This window comes from Neophocaena asiaeorientalis, unplaced genomic scaffold, assembly GCF_003031525.2.
Source record: "Neophocaena asiaeorientalis asiaeorientalis breed wild unplaced genomic scaffold, Neophocaena_asiaeorientalis_V1.1 scaffold197, whole genome shotgun sequence".
NCBI lineage: Eukaryota > Metazoa > Chordata > Mammalia > Artiodactyla > Phocoenidae > Neophocaena > Neophocaena asiaeorientalis.
In genome coordinates this window covers 6845061-6855024 of record NW_020174703.1, presented here as the reverse complement: position 1 = coordinate 6855024, position 9964 = coordinate 6845061, and the positions used below count along the sequence as shown (strand labels likewise).

Sequence of the window (9964 nt, the reverse complement as noted above, 5' to 3'; positions counted from 1 at the left end):
TCTACCCAGAGAATTCCAGTAAGTATCCTGGAAATAATGAAATTTATACCAAACCAAATTAGCATTCCTTTCATACGGCTAGGATTGTTTTATGGTAAATTCACTTATATAACAATACTCTGGATCTTCCTTAGAATTTGTATCTAGCTGTCCAGTGGTTATGACTCCACGCTTCCAATGCAAGGGGCACGGGTTCAATCCCTGGTCAGGGAACTAAGATCCCGCATGCCACGCAGTACAGCCAAAAAAAAAAAATTTCTATCTGCAATATGTTCTGAATTTTATTTAATTACCCAATAATTACAAGCACAATGAATAACAACCATTACTACTAATCACTACAATAAACAGATGAATCACTGAAACAAATGTACAAACTTTTTATTTAGAATTAGAGACTCAAACACAAATTAAATAAGTATAATATAAATTAAGCCTTCATAAAACAATCCACAACCACTTTAAATCATCTACTATTTCTACAATAAAATTAAAGAGAAATCTAAAAATAGTGAAAAATCAAATTATTTTTAAACTCATACTGTCAACATTAAAATTATTATAAAACATTCAAAGAAATTTAATTAGAAAATGAACAAAGCCACTATAGAGTGATTCCTGCTATCCACTAAAATGAACTAAGGAATTAAATTATAGTATGATTTCTACTCATACACAAATTAAAAGCATTTCATTTTTAAAAGACAGTTAATTATCTGTTTCTCTCCAAGGCTGTGAGGACTACTCTGTTTACTTGACTTTTAAATTTAATATGGCACAATAGGTTTGATCAATGAAAACAGTATCACTAAAAATGTTTAGAATGTTCCTTACAGACCTTTTCTGCTTTATTTCATAAATGAGGGGGTCATATATTTAAAAGTTAAAGTATTATAATACTATAATAAATATTCCTCAATAAGGTATGTGGCAAAATGAAAATATATATTAAACAATTACTTTTCATTTACAAGTGGGAAATTGATCAGATTTATTTTATATTTTCCCTTTTGATGTCTTAACTGTCCAGAAGAAAAAATTTTTTTATATTTTATGTTATTGTTATAAATCCAACTCTAAGAATTGATGCCCAAAAAACGACCAAGGGAGATAGTATGATATCTTCAGTCCATGTTGTTTCTGAAAATACTTATTAAAAGTGGAACTAGACCTGTCTTAAGTAGATAACAGAAAAATACACTATTATGGTGTTTGTATATTTAAAATAATCTAAAACAAAATAAAAGAAAAATCCACACTCAAGAATGACAACCACATTATTCAAGAATAAAGTATTCTGCATATATACTAACAACTGTGTGGCTAAATATTTTCCTAAAAACATGCATATTATAAGGCCTTTTATAATTGAATTTATAAAAACCAAACTGTATTGTTTATATATCAACTGTCATGATTGAAGCTTTCTGCACACCAGGAGAGTTAAAACTTTAAATCTGTTATTCTGTAAAACTGAAGATGAAATATAATCAAACTAGCTTTTCACTAGAAAATTTTATATATCTCAGCAATCTGTTATACTTTTTGTCATCAAAAAATAGACTCCAAGATGCAGTTATTCTTTCAAAATGTTAGTTTCTACTGCGTTACTCTTTAAGAACCATTTTAATCAAATCACATTTCTTGGAGAAAATTCACTTAGGGTTCTGAATGAATCAGTTGTTTTCTACAAGCAACTCTGCCTTGAGTGGTAGAGTTCTAGCTCTCTTAGAAGTATTTTTTCTCTTTCAAAGAGAATGAAAAATATGTACAGACTTTCTTACTGACTTACTAAATGTAAAGGATAATAGAAAGTATATAATAAAATTTTGGAATACAATAACGTTTAAGTTTCCACAGTTTTTTTTCTATAAACTAGCTATAACCTCAGAAAAGTCATCTAAGTTCTCTGTGCTTTAGTTTCATCTTTAAAACAAAGAGATTAGAATAGACAATCCCTAAGGTTCCTTACAATTCTCACATGGTATGATTCTGTGCTTCTGAAGGAATATTTAATTGATATATTGAATGTCCGTAAATCAAGAGAACTGAACTAAAATAGCACAGCTGAACTAAACCTCTCCTATTAGAAAAACACAAAGACTGTGTTAAAGCTCAACTTCTCAAACCTTACTAGGCCCATTCCCTCTTCAGCCAGACCAATGAATAGCCCAGAGTTAAGACCAAATATCTTAGTTAAATAAATTATTTTAATTACAGTGTGCCAGCCAGGTCTAGGCTGGGGGTATAGTTTACATTATTTTCATCCTATTTACATTCAAGATAATCTGTACAGTTAAGGTTGGGGGGCTACTTAATATTCTTGCACTTCAAAACCAGTGAAGTTAAATACAGCAGAGTATTAGTCATTATCATATTCTGTCAATTTCAAAATAAAAGTATGCTGAATACCATTTATGGGCTAGAAAAACAACACAAAGGTAAAAAAGAAAATCTTGCTGACAAATGCTGATGTTCAAATGAATTCAGTTGTGTTTTGCCATTTCTCAAAAAAAGAGAAGAGGGAGGAGATGTCAGGAGAAACCTACTTAGGTAATACTGAACCACGACATTTCAGAAGCTTTTATGAGAAATTAATGTACCATGAAGCAGCACTTTGGTACTAGTGCAGTGCAAGTTGGTTTTCCTTTGTCTAACTATGGGCAGCAAATGAGGCACTTAACTGTAAAATAGAAAAATAGGGTAGATTTAAGAAGAAAATTCAAAATCATTCATAAAAAGTAATTAGCATTATTCAAAAAGTTTAAAATTCTACTTTTATTTAACATGCATTCAATGTTATACATGCTTTGCTAGGGAAAATCCTTTGAATGTAAGACTGCTATTTTGTTTATGAGACAGAAAATATTTCCTTTGCAAGAGATTCTGGATTTCTGAGAATGAAATCCAAGTCTTCTCAACCTGAGTGCTACATATTTATAAACCGAGAAAAATGCATCTTACCCATACTGGAGAAATGTTTCTAACCATCAACAAAGTATAACATGTGATCCCTGACTTTATTCTTGGAAGGACCAGCTTTTATTTTATATAACTTCAAAGAAGGGGACCTAGTGACTGTAACTGAATAATGAATACATATTTAGCACCTAAATTTAGAGAACAGTTAAGTATTGCCATAGTTTTAAATCACTGTACATCCATAGATTGGGGGGAAGTCAGGTATGTGTTGTTCAATGATATCAGAACATTCTCAAAGATTAAAACATCAAGCTTCCAAAAATTATCCTTGATTTGCGAATGCATCTATCTATAACATTCAAACACAATATTATCATTTCTTCCTGGAGTTACAGACATATATTCTTTTAATAAGTAAAGAAATAAATGAGGTTTATTTTTTCTTTACCACCATTAAACTGTCTTCTGAATGTGGCACTTTTTCAGAGATTTAGATAGAAAATAGTCCTTAAAAAAAAGTCTTTCATATTCTACCATTGGTATTATTTTAAATGTTCTTTTCTATGAGGCAGAGATCAAGAGTGAAGTAAATGATCATGGGCCTCTGCTGAAAAACATAAGCAAATATAAAGCAGGAACAAAGAAAACGAACATTAATTTCTGGGAATACATTGGCACATAAGTGCTTATCTATGGGGAAAAAAAAATCACTAAATGAAAAGATAATAAATGTTTGCTGTGACATTATTCCAAGTGAATGGAGCCTATACCTAAGAGAAAGAGTCTTGTGTTGCCTCTTTAAATAAGCTTGACTTTAATTCTGGATGGAACACTTTGCTTCATATGTTAAAACTAATACATGGCATTAACTAAAGTTTTCCATGAGACAATCTAATCATTCCCACTGAAAAATCACATAATCTTACCTGTTCTCCCTATTCTCTTACAAGAAGGCTTCCCTTGACTCATAAGGGAGGAAAAAGGCTTAAAAACACATGTTCTTATTCCAAGGAGGATGGCAAATTTCAGTAGTTCACAATCCTTACATTTGTCATTTATGTTCACTGTAACCAACTGCATTCCTCACTACATAATTAATTTCCTCACATACAGAAGAATTAAAATTCTCTTATTTATATCTTTAAGGTAAAATTTTCTATCTTCTTTAAGGTATTCTAGTTTATTTATTTATTTATTTTTAACATCTTTATTGGGTCTAGTTTATTTTTGAAAGGAAATGAATACAGAAAAACACAGGAACACTGTTGATTCAATTTAGTTGTTAATAAAGTGCATGTGGCTTTCAATATGAATATTGTTTGATACATTACAGCTTAAGTAAAAAGCTAACTAAGTCAAAATGAAGATTCAGCTTAGTACCTAAGATGTGGAAAATGTGAGACAAGAATATAAATTCCATATAAATAGTAACAAAATTGGGAGAAATATTCTTCTTTCCCAAAAAAAGCCAACTGAAAATATTCTTAAATTAAGTGGACTTCTGCTTCCCAAACAACCAGACATGCTACACAATAATACCAACGTGCAATACCTGAAATGTAGAATCACATTCTGATTGCTGCCCTTGAACTTCTGCATTTAATTCACAATTCTCTGGTGTCTGATTGATTTCATCTTGCAAAGTAGGAGATATGCCATGAGTGTCATCTACAGAAGCACTGTCAGACAAGACATCTAACTTTTCAGGGGAACGAGCTATGTGAAGCTTACTGTCTCCCGTCACTTCATCAAAATGTGTCCTCTCATCAGCATCATCTAGCTGTTGAACTGAAGTTAGATACTGTTCAAGCAGACTATTATCCTGCTCATTGTTTGAGCTTTCCTTACTCCATTCACCATGCTCTTCACTAACATCCCCCATATCTGACTCTTTGCCATTTTTGACTGTGTCAATGGAATTCCCCATTATGGAACTTTCACTACCTTCTGTGGAACTTTTTTCAAAATCCAAAGAATCCTGTAAACAGTGAACTTGTTCTGTTAAGGAGGAATGAAAACCAGAGTCTGGGAATTCTGGTAAGGATTTCTCTTGAGGAGCTTCATCAGGAGCAATGAACCAATCAGAGTTTTGATCAGAAGAGGGCTCCTGACTTTGGGTGAATAATGGAGGGTCAGATGGCACCAGAGTACTTGATATGGGAGGAACATCAGGACGGCAGGAACTTAGATGCTGGTCCACCGTCTGCTGCCAAGCTTGTAGAGACCTTACCTATAAACCAAAGGATATAGTTTTACTACAAAATATAAATCATGCCTGTTTTACAACTGTCCTTTGAGCTTTCTTCCCCAACATTCATGAAGTTGGTAAATGGCAGATGGCATAACTGGAGTTAGAAACGACCTGACTCCCCTTATCCTTTCCATAGCACCCCCAGCCTAGACCTGGCTGGTACAAGTGGTTCACGTCCTTGGTAATAAAAGGTCCTTACCAGCAGAGCAGGGATGGGCCAAAGCAATTCTCTTCCTACTACTGGAAAAATAATCAGAAGCACAATAGCACATGTATAGCTGACTAAGGGGTAAATAAGGTACTCGATAAGATACACTGAAGTCTATCTAATAAGACAGACTAGAGCCTATTAATATGAGTAGATTCGCTAAAATAAAAGTCTCATTTTAGATACCCATTTGGGATAAGAGTTTTTAAAAACTAACAATATAGTATATACAACTCTAAAATACCTAAAAATACCCCAAGTTCTTGATAATATGCTTTTATACTTTTAAAGTATAATTAAAATCTCAGAATTTTACTGTAAAATCTGCAACAAGAAAGCAATATATAGAATTTTTTAGTTTCCCTTTGACCATCCTCCAAGGTAATCACTGATAGCAGGTTAATATGTAGCCTTCCAGACCTTTTACTATGTATTTTCAAATATAATATAGGTAAAATCCTATTATAACAAATTTGTTTATAAAAATACTTCCAAGGGATTATCATCAAGAAGTATTTGTTGGGATACAATAATAGTAAAACCAATGTTTTAGGGAACTGTCCCTAAAGTGTGCTACTCCAGGATTCAAACTCTCTCCCTGGAAGTCATGTGTACCTTTTAGGACATGCATATTATAGCCATCACACAATATTTCAATCACTTTTCATTCAAATAGTCTCAAAAGATAAAACAAGATAGTTACATGAAACTTCAAATTGGGCTTTTAATTTCTACTGGAAAATTATAAGAATATCCCTCAATTTAGTACTTTCCTTCAGTGTTATAGTTCTTTATCTCTCTGGTCAAAATTATGAAAATATTTTTCTTCAGACTAAATAAAATGTAACAAAATTCACTGTCCTAGTTCATAGTTAGTGGCAAGGAACACAAACCACATCCTTAACCTTGAGAAAGGGTGCTTACTTTTTACCTGTAACTACTCTATGATTATCTCAGGAAATCTAGAATTTTTCTTTGTTCACACAGTAGGTAATTCAGCAAGAGGGAGCTTACCTGGTTCCAAAGGAATCTGACAGCCTCTTCTTGTACAAAATTTTTAATACGTTCTTCATCTCTTTCTTTTCGTAATCTACGATAATTCAAAATCCATTATTGATACAAGAAAGGGTGCTTTGAATTGTACTTCTTGTTATGACGAATAAACAAATATGTTGTAAAGAGATTAATATTCTAATAACAGTCCTTTCCACTTTTAGAATATCTAAGTGAAACTTTAGTTTTAAGCTATGACTCAGCATAGAAGCCAAATAAGATGTGACTGAAATCCAGATTATACTGGTTCTACAAAGGACTGCCAGTAATGAAAAATAAAATATTAAATGGCTCTTTATCTGGCCTCAATTTCCCAGCCAAACACACCAAAGGGGCAGGAGCTGCAGAAAGGATCAGGACCACAGCTTGAAACACCCTCTTCTAAGAGACCAGTAGGACTAATCACATCAAATTTCACATCCCTGTTTGCCTCCTGACATACTCTTTGCTGTCAACAGAACTTCCTCTCATTCATTAAAGTTTTCACTCTGCGCTCACTGCCCCCCTCTCTGTACTTAAACTAATCAGAAACCTAAGGTTCTCTTAGCTGTCCATTATCTCTTAAACTGTCACCCCATTCTGTTCTGAACCTCTGATCTACTTTCTCTAGCCCCCCCAAAGCCTTCCTACTGTGCCATGTGGGATTCCTGAATTATAATCAGCAAACTCCCATATACACTCAACCTCTGTAGCTCTCTCAAGTGGCAGCTACTTTTTTCACTCATACATCAGGGTCAGAACGTTGCTTCTCACTGCTGTTTACAAATGAGTCTTAACCTTCCTCCTTCAAGAACTCCAGCCATCCTGCTAAATTTCCCAAAACTCTTTTTCAAGTACTGACATCCCATTATCGACCCCCATTCACTGAAGGCTCAGCACTAGTCTTTTTCTCTGCCCTGTTCCCCTTGTCATTTCTGGAGCTCTTGACATTCACATAGATGCTCTATCTAACAATAATCCACCCCCATCACTCATCTTCAGTCCCACTCTAGACCCAAGCATTTTTTTTTAACATCTTTATTGGAGCATAATTGCTTTACAATGTTGTATTAGCTTCTGCTGCATAACAAAGTGAATCAGCTATACATATACATATATCCCCATATCTCCTCCCTCTTGTGTCTCCCTCCTTCCCACCCTCCCTAACCCACCCCTCTAGGTGGACACAAAGCACCGAGCTGATCTCCCTGTGCTATGCGGCTGCTTCCCACTAGCTATCTATTCTACATTTGGCAGTGTATTAGACCCAAGCATTTTGACTACACCATTTTCGAAAATGATTTCAAGCACCAACACAAACCACTACGTCCAATCCTCCCAGTTCACTTGTTCTTGCCATAATCTGCAACAACCTGGACGACCAATCTTCATCTATGACCACCAAACAAATGACCCCTTTCTCCTGTCTTTCCTTCTACCTCCTTTAAATTCTGAGATCCATCATTATAACCATTCCCCTCCCAAATGTCATCAGCTCCCTTGCCCTTCCCTCTCTCCCCTACCATGTTCACCTGGAAAAGAACCCACTCCTGGCTGAACCATGTCCAAAATCAGAATGGAACAGCTGAGAGTTGTTGATGAAAATCATACAGTCTGACCTATCGTTTTGCACTCTAAGTTCTTCCTCACCCTGTCCAGTTATCCTCCTCCATTCCGCTTATAAGTTTACTTTTAAGATGAATACCCCACACCTCATACCTCTCTTAAACCTCCCACATCCTCACCCCTCTCCTCACTTCCAAGTGCTGACCACATCTTGTATATTATTGGAAAAGGAGAAACAACCATCAGACAGGACTTCCCTATCCCACCATCAAACCTACCACCTTACCTGCTCCTGTTCCTACTTCAGGCTACTCCCTCTACTTGTGCACTGGGCCTCTTCTTCTCTCACCTTCTCAGAACTTCCATCCTGCACTTCTTCTTTCTTTGCTCTGCACCATCAGTTCTTCCTTCCTTATAGAATCATTTCCATCAACACATAAACCTGCTCTATATCTCCCATCTTTAAAAAAGAATCTTCCTAAGTCCAGATTCTCCTCTGGCAACCACCTACTCTCTTCTCTTCCTCACATCAACACTTCCCAAAAGTTGGCTACCCTCACCCTTCACCTCTCATTCACTACTCAATCCTTTCCAAACCGCCTTCATCCCACTACCCACTGAAGCTGCTCTGAAGAAGCTCATTGGGCAGGAAGAGGTTAACTCAACAGGACTGGGGTGTTTGAACCCTGCACATTCTAAAGACAGGACTAGCCTTGACCAGCTCCTGAGAGATAACCTTCAAGCCCTTGGAATATCCTGCCTGATAAGAGTATCTTTGTACATCTGGGATCTTGGTTTATGCTAACAGTGTATTTTCTGGTGAATACCTCTTTTGTTCACCTGAGACCCTGGGCCACAATGCATCAGTTTGACCTTGGGTGGGGGCTGAGGTCTGAGTAGTTAAGGTCAGTCACAGGGGCACTCAACGCCTAGGTGACTGACCCCCAATAAAAACCCTGGATGCCAAGACTCGAGTGAGCCTCCCTTGAGGTTCACATACTTCAGATGTGTTGTCACACATCGTTGCCAGGAGAATCGAGCCCCATGTGTACAACTGCACTGGAAGAAGACAACTAGAAGCTTGTACTTGGTCTCTCCTGAACTCTGCCCAGTGTGTCTTTTTCCTTTGCTGATTGTAATCTATATCCTTTCACTCTAATAAACCATAATCCTGAACATAAAGAATAGCTTTCTTGGGCTTCCCTGGTGGCGCAGTGGTTGGGAGTCCGCCTGCCGATGCAGGGGTCACAGGTTCGTGCCCCGGTCCGGGAAGATCCCACATGCCGCGGAGCGGCTGGGCCCGGGGGCTATGGCCGCTGAGCCTGCGCGTCAGGAGCCTGTGCTCCGCGATGGGAGAGGCCACAACAGTGAGAGGCCCACGTACCGCAAAAAAAAAAAAGAATAGCTTTCTTGAGTCCTGTGAGTCCTTTTTGCAAATCATCAAACCTGAGGATAGTCTTGGGGACCCTCAACACAGTCACCAATAACCTCCAGCTGCTAAATCTAACACACAGTTCTCTGTCCTCTTACAGCACCTCTCTTCTCTCCTGAAACACTTCCCTGCTGGAGCTGGGACACACACTCTCCCAGTTCTCCTACCACTCTAGCTGTCCCTCCTCAGTCTCTTTTATTGCTTCCTCCTCTCCCACCTGATAATATTAATAAATACTGCTGGTTACAATACTAATACTCAGAATAAATCTATGAAATCCTAATTTTCCTGAGTTGACAGTCATGAAAACATGTGAGCCATGGAATGAACAAATAAGTGCCACCATAGCCCCCCAATTTTAGCCCCTTTTAAGTCCCTGCTATTTTCTTTAATTCTTACGTCACCTACTGCGTTCTACGTAGACTTTCTCATCTTCTCATTTTTATACTTAAAATTCAGTTTTTCTATATTTTCTGTACCTTCTGTGTTTAGGTATATAGATGTCCATAAGGCATACATTCATTCAAAATTTACTGCTATGTTGCATCTATGC

The 9964-nt window shown here is 36.5% G+C and overlaps 1 protein-coding gene across 3 annotated transcripts in view; it reads right to left on the bottom strand.

Annotated features, from left to right (window-relative positions):
* Positions 1–284: 284 nt before the first annotated feature.
* Positions 285–9964, bottom strand: part of CEP97 (centrosomal protein 97) — a 28995-nt gene continuing 19315 nt past the window's right edge. For 2 of the 3 annotated variants that reach the window (XM_024759246.1, XM_024759248.1), the window contains exons 10-12: positions 6396–6471; positions 4475–5152; positions 285–2683 (exon numbers count right to left, since the gene is read on the bottom strand). In XM_024759246.1, coding sequence (XP_024615014.1) covers positions 2654–2683; positions 4475–5152; positions 6396–6471 — 784 coding nt within the window. In that variant the 3' untranslated portion in view covers positions 285–2653. Of the gene's footprint in view, positions 5153–6395; positions 6472–9964 lie in introns of all 3 variants that reach the window. The other variant, XM_024759247.1, reaches the window with a different exon arrangement.